The following is a 15,189-nucleotide window of genomic DNA, read 5'->3' as shown; positions in this document are numbered from 1 at the left end:
CATAGGACATGCAGAATGTTACCTTGTAGGAGGGTGTCATAGGCAAACAGGATAACTGGGAGAGGGTTAGCTCAGCTGTGGCCTGGGTTCTCTGGCCAGGGGAAGTATGACAGTTTCAAAGACTGAATTAAAAATACTTGGTTCACAGAAGCTTTTGGCATAAATCATGCTTCACTATATAGAAAAGGTAGCAGTAGGAATATGCCTTGATTGGTGAAGAAAATTAATCGTCAGTAAATTCTATCATGTCCTATGTTGACACTGATGACCCTGGACAGGTTCCTAAGAGCAATGGACACACACACACACGCAGCTCACCGCATGAGATACTGCTCATACTAATAAGCAACTAGATTTAGTTGCCAAAAAAGTTTTAATGTTATGGTTTGAAGCATGTGAATAATTAAGTTATCTGGTTACCATTTCCCTCTGTAGTCACAACATTTGAATGGAAGGTACATGCCTTGTGTGTGTGCAAGAAATTCAGTGTTACTTATTATAAACCAATAAACAACAATGACATCTCTGAGGCACTATGTAGCTCTTAACAAAGGAATGAAAGTCAGGGTAGGGGAAAGAAAAGCAAAATTACTTCCCTCACAATTAAGAAAAAACATACACCTAAAAATTCCACAAGAAGAAAACATTTCCCTTCTCTCCACGCTGCCCTTCAATCTTTAGTATCAACATGATAAGTAATTTCCGACTGAATACTACATATCTGGGTTTAGCTGAGGTGTAAACAAAACAGGAAGACAAAATTTTCACTTACTCTAGGATTTTAATACGTGTTTGTTCACAGCTCTCATTACTGAAGATTCCTTGTTTTCCTTGGGATTTGCTAGGGGAAATGCCAAAGCTAAATAAGTTCTACAAATCAACCCAAAAGAGTAAGTGGCACATGTAGTTCCCCAGGGCCATTAGTTTACGTAGCCTTGGGAACAGCATGTTTATAATACCTATAATGTACCTTTTTCACACGTCGGAGGAGAAAGCAAAGAAATAAGCTAGAGAATACTTTACCAAAGACAAACAAACCAAACCAATTTCTTGAGTGCACTTAGAATATGGAATCCTTAAAAACTCATTTCATCGAATATTCACTCTGGCAGAGAACATAAGTTACTAAGAATGATAAAACTTTGAGGGAAATAAAGATGTGAAATCTATAAAATCATTATAAAGCTGCCCATGAAATCTATCACTTGCTCTTAACCCCACAATTCATTTATTGTAAACTTATATGCACATAATACAAGGGGTGAAGGCCTTTCTACTGATCTTCCACTTCAACTAGTGAAACAAGGAGGCTGCAGTATAGCGGCCTGTTGGATGGGGTTCATCACTAGAGGTGAACAGACTGACAAGCAGAACAGGTCCTTAAAGGAAGCGAGCCGCTTGACACCTGTCTAATTCATAGTTAACAAAAAGAAGGAAAGTAGCTCTCCCTTGGCAACTCAGAATTTAAAGTCACTACCAAGACCTAGGGCCACTGCTCAGACACAGCAGGCAAAGATGCTCCTCACTGTTTCTCGAGGGTGATGTACCAGAACCGCAGACTTGGGATCTAAGAGCTGGAAGGGGCGTGAGACCCCACCCAGACCACCTCGTGCTCTAGAGGGGGTGGAAACTTCCAGCCAGGGCTCTTTGACAACCCCAGGCAGCCTCCCCATCCCTGAAACATCCGGGAGCATCCAGCTAGGTCACTGGTCATTAACCAACAGAGATCCAGCATTACTGTCTCTTGAAACAGGAAACCCCTCAGATTCCTAGAATCCATTGGAAAAAGTAAAATATTGAGGAGGGAAAAGTAAAATGTTACCAGTCAGGGTTCAATCAGAGAAGAACCACCAGGAATGATGTAGAATAAGGAGGTTGTTCAAGAGACTCACCTTAAGCAATTAATTAAAGGAGCTGATAAGAGTCCCTGTTGCGCTGTTTCTTCTTCACCAGGAGTCGCTGGGCAGGTGGTCCAGAAAACAGCTGGATGTGCAGTGGGGGATGGATGGTAAGTGGCGGAGAGCCAAGACACCTGAAGCCTGCAAGCAACAAGCTGGAACCACATCTGTCTCCCACCAGAACCCACGCTGGCTCTTCCCTTCTCTCAGCCCTCATCCTCCCTGCTGCAGAAGACCTAAGGAGAAGTTAGTCCTCATACCTGGCCCAGGATCTGGAAAAGCTGAAGGCAGAGTTCTGTGGAGCCGGAGGAGCTGCTGCCCACACGGAAAGTGCAACAGGGCCTGACTGACAGCGACTTTCATCAAATACACATGGATGCTGCTTCAGTTCCACTGACAAATCTCATGCAAATTTCTCTTGTGGCCAACCCTAACCAAAAAGGAACAGGGAAGGGAATTCCAGGAAACATAACTCGACTTAGCCAAAGTTGATAATGTTGCGAAACCACCACATACCATAAATATTAAATTAACTAGAACTATTTCAAAACACATCAGATTTGCCTATTGTTCTTCTCTGCTTCTACCCAGGAATAAGCAGTCTATCTACTTTGGACCCAAATCTAAGTTAATATACCATGTTTTGTCTAATGTCTTTATAAGGAAAAGAACTGGATGGAGCGCTGGCTGGCAGAGAAGTTCTGCACGCTGCGCGAGGTCACCTTTCTGCCACGTCCAGACCATCAGCTGCTGCAACACCGTTGAGAAAGCTCTGTCCTCGCAGGCTCAGTCTGCATGTCACTTTGTTATGTGCTTTTGTTTGTAAATTGTATTGAGTGCAGTGAGGATAACGGAACGTGATCCCTGAGCTATTCTGACAGCTCTGTAGACAACCAGCCTTTCCTTCTTTGAAAGCTACAAGCATGTCTCTGTGTTCAGGGCCAGGTTCTGTATACTCCAGGAACTCAAAAAAAGACAATGATGGTTGAGGGCTGAAAAATGCCACTTTCTGTCAGTCTAGGGGAAGGGACTATGAGAATGCCTTTTATTAGTTTTTCAACTTTTCTGCCAGTTTGAAGTTAAAAAAAAAAAAAAAAGTGAAGTTAGGAAAAAATAGTAATTAGAGTAGGTGGGTACCTAGTCTAGCCACATCAGATATTAAAATGTATTGTGAAATTATAATAGTAAGACAGTGTGAAAAAACGAACAAAACCCAGCATGAAACAGTACGGAGAGAAAGATCAATGGATCTGAACTAGATCCTCAATTACATGGGAATTTAATACACGAAAGGAGCACTGAACCCGGGGGGGGGGGGGAAATGCATTATTCGATAAATGTGGCTGCCTTCCCCTCCATGACAGTTCCTAGAATAACCTTAGCTATTTAACAGGTTTCTAAAATTACAGAACATCTTTCTTGATTGTACTCTAATGAATTGCTCTAGGAGTGGTTTAAAGCCCCACTAAAATCCTGACCACCAAAGGCATTATAAAGACGAGCTTCTTTCACCAGAGTGGCCCAACAAACTCTAAAGGTCTAGCTCCCCACTTCCAATCCCTCCCTGGCTCCCTCAGACCCCTTTATCTCCTCTGGCTGGACGTCTCTACCCGCCTTCCTTCCTGATGGGTAAAGAAGCAGTTCCCAGAAGGTTGCCCTCTGAAGAAGGCAGATGCTGCCTTGGCCTCTTCCCTTGGCTCTGGTTTCCAACTTGCCTTTCCAGTTCAGAGGGAATGAGCAATCTTGATTTTTTTTGGTACTTAGAAAATGCTAGAAGCTATTGATTTTTTTCCTGTGTCTAAATTTTTTAAAATTATTTTTTCCATTTAGCTTGGAATGTTCATATTTCTGCTGTCATCCAGTTGTTTTATGCCCTACATTTTATCCCCGGTTCTAAGAACCTTACAAGATAGTGTTCAATCAAAATTCGAGGTTAGAATCAGATAAAGTTTAACTGAGAGATGCTAAACTAAGTGGGATCAATTTTAACCTTACAAATATGCCTCAGGCTGTCTGGACACAAAAAACACCCTCTGAGGTTTGGAGGAATCTAGGGACCCAGTGACCTCCCTAGATCCCCGGCTGCTGGTCTCCGTTTGCCTGCCCGGATCTGTTCGTACGTTCCACTTCTTTGCTGCTGCAATCTTTTCTTCCATTAGAACGTTCATCATGTGCAAAGTACTGCACCGAGTACTTTTGTGGTTACTCAAATTGCTTCATTTCCTAATCTCCCATAGAAATTCAGCACCACTTGGGAGTTTTTCCTCTTCAGCCTTTTTTGTATCCCCGGCACAATGCCTGGCCCATCCAGTGGGCTCCGTGGACGCCTGCTGGGTAAGCACTCTCTGCTCTGCTCCGCGAGTCTGCAAAGCTAGTAAAGCAAATGAGGGCTAAAACCTGCCTCAAAAATTGGAGTCCTGCCAGCGCTGATGTAATAAGAGGAAACCTAAACTGTATCTGCATCAAGGAAACCAGTTATCAGTGGGAGATGAACCCGACCAGGCTCTGGAAAGGGAGTCTTCAGTTTCCGACGACGACACAGGAGGGGCACCCTAAGGTGACACAGGAGCAACGCCAGGCCAGATAAAGACTTGCTACGATGGAAACACAACACACACACCTGGATTAAATTAGTTCTTTATGTTTGCAACCCACAAGACAGCCTACTGAGAAAAATTTCACGAAGGCGTCAAGGACACAGAGCTTCTTAAAATATTTCTCCCCTTCTCTTCATATTTTCAGTCTGCAAGCTAGACTAGATAATATACACTGTCAATTAAAAAAAAAAAAAACTACGCAAAATAAAAATAAGTCCCAAGGCAGAGTTCTGTAAAGAATCCCTAATAGTTCAAACATTCCAACTTCGGTGACCACTGAGAGTAGGTTTGCTGGCTTTGCAGAGGGAGAGCGCGTCAAGGGAAGGGCTGGGGCATCGCAGTCTCCAGGGCGGCTGGACTGCTTCCCGTGCCCTCAGGGAGCGTCAACACCCCCAGTGGCCTTCGGTCACCTCCGACGCCTTTGGTTCCAAGCGTCCTGGGGCCCTGGCAGTCCCCGGGCCACAGCCGGTGGGGGGAGGCAGCTACAGCCTGAGCTCGCGGTCGGGCTTCATGCTGAAGGGCTCCAGGCGCTCGGCCTCGGGCAGCAGGCTGTTGAGCCGCTCCAGCAGCGGCACCGTCTGGTCGATGCCCATCTGGATGCGGCGCAGGATGGCCGACATCTCGTTGACCTTCTGGATCTGCTCGGCGTATTTGGCGTATCTTTTCTGGCGCTCCTGCATGAAGCTAAAGAGGGTTTCTACAGACAGATCCATCTGCAGGAGGGAGAGAAGTGAGACACATTCAGTCCAGAGGAAACAAGGCCCGTCACGAGGCTGGGGGCTGAGCGCGAGGTGCGGAGCCCACAGGCCACGTGGGGGGCGACCAGCTTTGCAGGAAGCGGAATCGCTGGGCATAACAACCTTCCAGGACACGGCCTGACCGGCTGCTGCCCCAGAACCCTCTGCAGAGGGAGACTGGGATGACGGCCTCCAGCTCTGCCTTCTGGGAGCGTGAGGCATCTAGTCCTTGTTGAGACCCTGGGATTTCTAGCTCTTTCTCTCTACAGGAAAGAATCCTGGGCTCAGAAATCAGGCAGACCAAGGTTTGACTCCGGCTCTGCCACTTGAGTTGCTAATATGTATGCTTTCTGTCTCAGGCTTTTCATCTGCAAAAATCAGGGGACTGATGGCAGACTTGCAGGGTTGCTGTGAGGACGAAACAAGACGACGAGACGTGCTCAGGACTCGGCTTTGTCCTCCCTCCTCCCTGGAGGCTGCAGACCGCAGTCACTCCGGGAGAGCTGCCTGGAGGGGGTGGCACTCCCCGCCAGAACCACAGATGCCAACCAAGTCAAGTCTATATACCATGCGGGGCAAACAGAGGACTGCTTCGTGCACCCTCCCCCCAGTCAAGCAAACTTGAGGCTCTGGGCTCCCCTTTTGTGACCTCTTTTCCTCCCCTGGCGAGGTTCTTTGGTACCTATCATCCGGATAAAAACAGGAGGAGGAGGAAACCGCCAGCGTGTCGGATGCCCGTACCCTCCTCTGCATGGACCCACATCCACTCCCTCCCCACTTGTTTCCTTCCCCAACCAGGGAGGGAACAGTCACACCCCCGAGACTCACATTTCTGTCCCAAAGCTCAAATGCCACCTCAACCCTTCCTTCTTGTCTCTCCCAGGAGCACGGCCCTTCCCAACCCCAGCATCCAGCAAAGCGCTGGCCCTCAACGCGAGTTAGTTACCGCAGAGCCTCCAAAAATGGTGTGATAAAGACAAAAACAAAACAAACACTCTAACATATAAGAGACCCAAGCCAGGGCACCGCCCCCCCCCAAAAAATAACCAATTCTATTTTGACGTTGTACGTTTGAGGAGAGAGGGACGGTGGTGAGGAGCAGGGGGTTTGTTACAAGAACACAGGGCTTATTTTGTCCCTTGGTTCTCCCATCACTTGTTTTGAAATGCCGAGGGGACAATGAAAGACAGCTGGTGAAGGGCTGGGGTGTGCAGGGAGGAAAAAAAATCCATCTGAATGGGAAACTCCAGACAAGGTGGAAACGGTTTATACCTTCAGAGGGTTCTCTGCAAGCCTGTTCAGGCACTCAGCACTTCGGAGGTGGTGAAGCAGGAAATTATCGTCTTCCTGACAGTCAGCGCCAGCCTTTTCAGGATGGCAATTCAATCCAGCACCTAGGAATACTCCGCCTTCTGAGAGACTGTGGGAGCCAGCTGGAACCCCCTCTCGGGGACCAGCACAGCTCATGGAACAGCCTGCACCAGAATTCAGAACCTTCTCGGGTCATCACGTTTCACTTGGCGGGGGCATTCCCGGCCCCCAGCCCCCAACTCTACCAGACTAGACAGACTCCTGAGTCAGAGTTTATCTGAAATGGCCTCCAAGGCTCTACCTTATCGTGCCTAAGGCCCTTGGCAATCAACCCATCCCCTCCCCTATGGCCTGATTGACATCTGATCAGACAGCTTTTACAACCATCTTAGCAAAGTTCTTGTTCAATGGCATACACTTCCTTACACACTTCCACATCCAGCTGAGGCCGTGTTTAATGTGTCCAGAGCTTCTGTCCAAAGCCATGTCATGTTTAATGCTCAGGTGAGCACTCTGAATTCAAGCACGGTGTTCAAACATGTTTAGAGTATGTCTTCCAAGACTCAATTCCATGACAGTCCCAGAGGGAAAAAACCACAGAAGAGGAAACTTAGGGCTGAGCGACCTCCAAGGTCTCACAGTGACAGAACCAAGACTAAAACCCAGATTTCCTCAGTCCAGCATCTTCCTTTTACTGTATTTAATTGAGAGAGTGTACCATTAGGGGCACACGAGATTTCAGTTGGTACATGGCATGGCATTAAACAGCATCAAATCATGTGATGGAAAAGTTATTGCCTTTTAAATCTTCTCCCATTCTTTCTGATTGCTGCAAGTAAAGTCTCAATTTGGTGCAACTAAGACTTTAATACCTGGAAAAGTGTAATAAAATGGGTAATGCCTACTTCTCATGCCCTGCCCTTTGCTCAGACAATACTCCTCCTGACCCCTAATCCCTACCTTAGGATGTATCCATGAACCCCAGGTACAGACTTATTCTAGCATTTCTGACATGACTTTAGGCAATGTCAGTATCTAATGCAATTCTGAATCTTACCATTTTGACAATCGGGAACATATTCACCTTTCCTGTTTCTAGTTTGGCATGTAGATTCTAACAAGGAAGCATAAATACAACATACAGAGTCAACAGACATTTACCGAGTACTATCGTGTGCCATGCACCATGCAAAGTCCTAGCGATATAGATATTAAGAACCAAAACTATTTACACCCACACGGCTTACTGTGTACATTAACATGACTTTTCTTTTCCACTCTCTTTGTTAACATGACTTTACTATTCCAGGAAACTCAGGCCCAGAAGGAGGAATGTTGCAAATAACTTTGTTTCAGGAACTTCCAGAAAAGCCATTTAAATGAAAAAACTATTAGGTTTTCCAATAGACAGAGAATGACTATTTATTCCCCATGACTCTTGCCTCAAAACCCTGGCCTTGCTGTGACCACGTGACTAAGTACTAGTCAGCGGCATGTATATGAGGAAGTCTCTCATGGAGCTTCCGGGCACCTTCCTAAAAGTTAGCTGGCATGCTCCTCCTCTCCTCCTTTGTCCCTTCCCTCCCTCTGCTGCTGCTGAAATGCAGATGCAGGCCCCATGGACCACGAGAATAACTAAGGTCATAATCTGTGGGTCGGCAGAGCAGTGAACTAGAAGAAGTCTGGGTCCATGAGGATTTTTCCCCATGAGAGTCATACCAGGTGTGGGAGAGAACAACAAATTTCCATTTTGACTGTATAGCCCAGGAAACTCTACTCAATACTCTGTAATGACCCATATGGAAAAAGAATCTAAAAAAGAGTGAATATATGTATATGTATAACTGATTCACTTTGCTGTACAGCAGAAACACAACACTGTAAATCAACTAGACTCCAATAAAAATTAATTTAAAAGAAACAAACAAGGTCGGGACTTCCCTGATGGCGCAGTGGTTAAGACTCCGCACTCCCAATGCAGGGGGCCTGGGTTCAATCCCTGGTCAGGGAACTAGAGCCCACATTCATGCCGCAACTAAGAGTTCACATGCCACAACTAAGGAGCCCATGAGCCGCAATTAAGAAGCCCGCCTGCCACAACTAAGACCCGGTGCAACCAAATAAATAAATAAATAAATGTTTAAAAAAAAAAAAAAAAAGGTCAAAAAAAAATTTCCATTCTGTATAAGCCACTGTAATTCTGGGTCTCTGTAACACCAGTTCGATTTAATCTTACACTGATAGAACGAATGTGATAAAGTCCCTGCCCTAAGGAACTTCACTGTTTACTCTTAAACTCATACTTCAAACCTTGCCCCACATATTCATATACTGTCTCTGGTGGCAGTACCTTTCAAAGGGCAGGTGAAAAAGGAGGTGAGATTATTTGTGGGTGTAAGTGCAGGCTTTACTGTGACATTAGACATCTACAGAAGGGGCTCAAAGTCGTTCCAAATACCTTATGTGGATGGGGCAGCCTATTTGCCCACCTGGTCGGTCCACTGCCAGCAATGGATCCAAAATATTAGCAAATCAAATCCAGAAACATACAAAAAAGATAGTATATCATTACCAAGTGGGGTTTATCTCAAGGATGTAAGCTTTTTTAGCATCTGAAAATCAAAGTAATTTGTCATTTTGATATAATAAAGGTTAAAAATCATATAATCATTTCAACAGATGCAGAAAAAGCATTCAACAAATTATGAAAAATTTCAGCAAATTAGGAACAGAAGGAAACTTATTCAGTCTGATAAAGGGCATCTGTGAAAACCCAACAGCTAACATCATAGTTAGTGGGAAAGACACTTTTCTCCCTAAGATCAGGAATAAGGCAAGGATGCCCATTCTCACCACTTCTATTCAAAGTTGTACTAAAGGTCCTAGCCCCTGCAATAAGTCAACCAAAGGAAATAAAAGGCACAGGAACTGGAGAGGAATAAATAAAAGGGTCTTAATCTGCAGATGACATGGTATACCTAGAAAATCTTAAGGAAACTTAGAACCAAAAACTAATAAAACCATCAAGTGAATTTAGCAGGGTTGCAAGATACACGTTCAATATACAAAAATCAATTGTATTTCTATATATTTGCAATGAACAACTGGACAATGGAATAAAAAATACAAAACTTACAATTGCATCAACATAAAAAACTTAGAGAAAATGTCACAAAATATGAATAAGACCTACACACTGATATTACAAAACCCTGCAATGAAAAAGGAGATCTCGAAAATGGAGAGATATACCATGTTCATGGATTGGAAGATTCAATATCATTAAGATGTCAGTTCTTGCCAAATCGATTTACAGATTCATTTGCAACCTGAATCAAAATTCTAGATGGCTTTTTTTGGTAGGGATTTGATAAGCTGATTCTAAGTAAACAGAATGGTCAAAAGAATTTTGAAAAAGAACAGTCTGAAGACTTACAGTAATTCTTTCAAGACTTAATTTAAAGCTACAGGGCGGAGTCAAGATGGTGGTGTGGGAAGATGAGGAGTTAGCGTCTCCCTACAACTAGGGTGCCTGTCAGCCGCTGGTGAGGGACTCTGAGGCCCAGGTGATGGGAGGAACCCCAAAGTGAACCAGTAGGACACAGAGGGACTGAGGAGGGAGGAGAAGTGGAGGCCAGACAGGATTGGTGCCCCTGAGGCCAGGGAGATCAGGAGAGGCAGGTGGGAGGGACTCTCCGGGAAGAGCGGGAGAGGAGCGGAGGGCGATCGCCTGGCCCACTCGGGCCGGGAAGCCTGCTGAGCTCCCAAGGCGGTACCCCTGCCACAAAGCCCCATCCAGGCCACGTGGGTCCTCGGGGCATAGGAGGGAGGCCGGGGAGATCGGGAGAGGCAGGGAGGAGAGGCGCTCCTAGACTGGAGGAGCAGGAGAGGAGAGGAGGGCATTTGCTCCACTCACTCAAGCCCAGGAAGCCTGCTGGGCTCCCAGGTGAGGTGTCCTGCCCTCTGAGACCAGGGGTGGGGGGCACGCCTGGGCCCCTTCTGTACCTTGAGCCTAAGGGCCGCCTCCCACAGCCCCCAGGGCCTTTTCCAGCCCTGTGTGTCCTGAGCACTGGCCCTGCCCCCCACCCAAACATCACCCCTGCTTAGGCCCCACCATCCAGAGCCAAGTTCTTCCCCCCTCCCTTTTTTTTTTTCCCTCCTCTTTTTTACTATTGTGGTACTGATGTACCTTCTGGTTGTTGATTCATCTATATTTTTATTTTTATATTCTTCCTAATATATCTGTTAGTTTCCTAGTCTAATTTTATTTTTCACTTTGTTATTGTTCTTTTTTTTTTTGCCACCCCAGGCATCTTTCGGGATCTTGGTTCACAAGCCCAGGGTCAAGCCGAAGCTCCTGCAGTGGGAGCTCTGAGTCTGAACCACTGGACTAACAGAGAACCTCAGACCCCAAGGAATATTCATCAGAGTGAGTCTCATGGAGTTCCTCATCTCAGCACCAAGACCCAGCTCTACCCAATAGCCTATAAACTCCAGTGTTGGAAGCCTCAGGCCAAACAACCAATAACACAGGAACACAATCCCACTCATAAAAAAAAAAAAAAAAATAGCAAAAAAATTTCTCACAGATGAAGGAGCAGGGTAAAAAACCTACAAGACCAAATAAATGAAGAGGAAATAGGCAATCTACCTGAAAAAGAATTCAGAGTAATGATAGTAAAGATGATCCAGAATCTCAGAAATAGAATGGAGGCACAGACTGAGAAAATACAAGAAATGTTTAACAAAGATCTAGAAGAACTAAAGAACAAACAAACAGAGATGAACAACATGATAATTGAAATGAAAAATACACTAGAAGGAATCAATAACAGAAAAACTGAGGCAGAAAAACGAATAAGTGAGCTGGAAGACAAAATGGTGGAAATAACTGCCAAGGAGCAGAATAAAGAAAAAAGAATGAAAAGAATTGATGACAATCTCAGAGATCTCTGGGACAACACTAAATGCACCAACATTCAAATTATAGGGGTTCCAGAAGAAGAAGAGAAAAAGAAAGGGTCTGAGAAAATATTTGAAGAGACTATAGTTGAAACTCCCCTAACACAGGAAAGGAAATAGTCAACCGAGTCCATGAAGCACAGAGTCCCATATAGGATAAACCCTAGGAAGAACACACCAAGACACATATTAATCCAACAAACAAAAATCAAATTCAAAGAAAAAATATTAAAAGAAGCAAGGGAAAAACAAAAAATAACATACAAAGGAATCCCCATAAGGTTATCAGCTGATTTTTCAGGGGAAACTCTGCAGGCCAGAAGGGAGTGGCAGGATATACTTAAAGTGATGAAAGAGAAAAACCTACAACCAAGATTACTCTACCCAGCAAGGATCTCGTTCAGATTTGATGGAGAAGTCAAAAGCTTTTCAGACAAGCAAAAGCTAAGAGAATTCAGCACCACCAAACCAGCTTTACAACAAATGCTAAAGAAACTTCTCTAAGCGGGAAACACAAGAAAAGAAAAAGACCCACAAAAACAAACCCAAAACAATTAAGAAAATGGTAATAGGAACATACATATCAATAATAACCTTGAATGTAAATGGATTAAATGCCCCAACCAAAAGACACAGACTGGCTGAATGGATACAAAAACAAGAACCATATATATGCTGTCTACAAGAGAACCACTTCAGACCTAGGGACACATACAGACTGAAAGTGAAGGGATGGAAAAAGGTATTCCATGCAAATGGAAATGAAAAGAAAGCTGGAGTAGCAATACTCGTATCAGATAAAATAGACTTTAAAATAAAGACTGTTACAAGAGATAAGGAGGGACACTACATAATGATCAAAGGATCAATCCAAGAAGAAAATATAACAATTATAAATGTTTATGCACCCAACATAGGAGCACCTCAATACATAAGCCAAATGCTAACAACCATGAAAGGAGAAATCGACAGTAACACAATAACAGTAGGGGACTTTAACACCCCACTTACACTAATGGACAGATCATCCAATCAGAAAATAATAAGGAAACACAAGCTTTAAATGACACAATAGACCAGACAGATCTAATTGGTGTTTATAGAACATTCCACCCAAAAGTGGCAGAATACACTTTCTTCTCAAGTGCACATGGAACATTCTCCAGGATAGATCACATCTTGGGTCAAAAATCAAGCCTTGGAAAATTTAAGAAAATTGAAATCGTATCAAGCATCTTTTCTGACCACAACGTTATGAGGTTGGAAATCAATTACAGGAAAAAAAAACTGTAAAATACACACATACTTGGAGGCTAACCAGTGTGCTACTAAATAACCAAGAGATCACTGAAGAAATCAAAGAAGAAATTTAAAAATACATAGAAACAAATGACAATGAAAACACAACGACCCAAAACCTATGTGATGCAGAAAAAGCAGTTCTAAGAGGGAAGTTTATAGCAATACAATCTCACCTCAAGAAACAAGAAAAATCTCAAATAAACAATCTAACCCTACACTTAAAACAACTAGAGAAAGAATAACAAAACCCAAAGTCAGTAGAAGGAAAGAAATCATAAATATCAGAGCAGAAATAAATGAAATAAAAATGAAGAAAACAATAGCAAAAATCAATAAAACTAAAAGCTGGTTCTTTGAGAAGATAAACAAAATTGATAAACCCTTAGCCAGACTCATCAAGAAAAAAATGGGAGAGGACACAAATCAATAAATTTAGAAATGAAAAAGGAGAATTCACAACTGACACTGCAGAAATACAAAGGATTGTAAGAGACTACTACAAACAACTATATGCCAATAAAATGGACAACCACGAAGAAATGGACAAATTCTTGGAAAGGTACAATTTTCCAAGACTGAACCAGGAAGAAGTAGAAAATATAAACAGACCTATCACAAGTAATGAAATTGAAACCGTAATTAAAACTCTTCCAACAAACAAAAGCTCAGGACCAGATGGCTTCACAGGCGAATTCTATCAAACATTTAGAGAAGAGCTAACGCCAATCCTTCTCCAACTCTTCCAAAAAAACTGCAGAAGGAGAAACATTCCCAAATTCATTCTACGAAGCCAGCATCACCCTGATACTGAAACCAGAAAAAGATATCACAAAAAAAGAAAATTATAGACCAATATCACTGACGAACACAGATGCAAAACTCCTGAACAAAATACTAGCAAACAGAATCCAACAGCACATTAAAAGGATCATATACCATGATCAAGTGGGATTTATCCCAGGGATGCAAGGATTCTTCAATATATGCAAATCAATCCATGTGATACACCACATTAACAAATTAAGGAATAAAAACCATATGATCGGGGCTTCCCTGGTGGCGCAGTGGTTGAGAGTCTGCCTGCCAATGCAGGAGACACGGGTTCGAGCCCTGGTCTGGGAGGATCCCACATGCCGCGGAGCAACTAAGCCCGTGAGCCACAGCTACTGAGCCTGCACGTCTGGAGCCCATGCTCCGCAACGAGAGAGGCTGCGACAGTGAGAGGCCCGTGCACCGCGATGAAGAGTGGCCCCCGCTCGCTGCAACTGAAGAAAGCCCTCGCACAGAAACGAAGACCCAACGCTGCCAAAAATAAATTAAAAAAAAAAACAAAAAACCATATGACCATCTCAATAGATGCAGAAAAAGCTTTTGACAAAATTCAACACCCATTTATGATAAAAACTCTCCAGAAAATGGGCATAGAGGGAACCTACCTCAATATAATAAAGGCCATATATGACAAACCCACAGCAAGCATCATACTCAATGGTGAAAAACTGAAAGCATTTCCACTAAGATCAGGAACAAGACAAGGATGTCCACTCTCGCCGCTCTTATTCAACATAGTTTTGGAAGTCCCAGCCACAGCAATCAGAGAAGAAAAAGAAATATAGGAATACAAATTGGAAAAGAAGAAGTAAAACTGTCACTGTTTGCTGATGACATGATTCTATACATAGAAAATCCTAAAGATGCCACCAGAAAACTACTAGTACTAATCATTGAATTTGGTAAGGTTGCAGGATACAAAATTAATGCACAGAAATCTCTGGCATTCCTATACACCAACAACGAAAAATCAGAAAGAGAAATTAAGGAAACACTCCTATTTACCACTGCAACAAAAAGAATAATATATCTAGGAATAAACCTGCCGAAAAAGGCGAAAGACTTGTACTCAGAAAACTATAAAACACTGATGAAAGAAATCAAAGATGATATAAACAGATGGAGAAATATACCATGTTCTTGGATTGGAAGAATCAATATTGTGAAAATGACTATACTACCCAAAGCAATCTATAGATTCAATGCAATCCCTAATAAACTACCAGTGGCATTCTTCACAGAATTAGAACAATAAATTTTACAATTCGTATGGAAACACAAAAGACCCCGAATAGCCAAAGCAATCTTGAGAAAGAAAAGTGGAGTTGGAGGAATCAGGCTTCCCGACTTCAAACTATACCACAAAGCTACAGTAATCAAGAACAGTATGGTACTGGCACAAAAACAGGAATATAGATCAATGCAACAAGATAGAAAGCCCAGAGATAAACCCACGCACCTATGGTCAACTAATCTATGACAAAGGAGGCAAGGATATACAATGGAGAAAAGACAGTCTCTTCAGTAAGTGGTGCTGGGAAAACTGGACAG

General features: G+C 43.4%; 1 protein-coding gene across 2 annotated transcripts in view; it reads right to left on the bottom strand.

Annotated features, from left to right (window-relative positions):
- Nucleotides 1-15,189, bottom strand: part of BORCS5 (BLOC-1 related complex subunit 5) — a 103,868-nt gene that overhangs the window by 1,594 nt on the left and 87,085 nt on the right. For both annotated transcript variants that reach the window (XM_036866435.1, XM_036866434.1), the window contains exon 4: nucleotides 1,893-5,208. In XM_036866435.1, coding sequence (XP_036722330.1) covers nucleotides 4,978-5,208 — 231 coding nt within the window. In that variant the 3' untranslated portion in view covers nucleotides 1,893-4,977. The remainder of the gene's footprint in view (nucleotides 1-1,892; nucleotides 5,209-15,189) is intronic.

Source organism: Balaenoptera musculus, chromosome 10 (assembly GCF_009873245.2).
Source record: "Balaenoptera musculus isolate JJ_BM4_2016_0621 chromosome 10, mBalMus1.pri.v3, whole genome shotgun sequence".
In the NCBI taxonomy this organism is placed as follows: Eukaryota; Metazoa; Chordata; class Mammalia; order Artiodactyla; family Balaenopteridae; genus Balaenoptera; species Balaenoptera musculus.
This window is presented reverse-complemented; position numbering and strand designations above follow the sequence as displayed.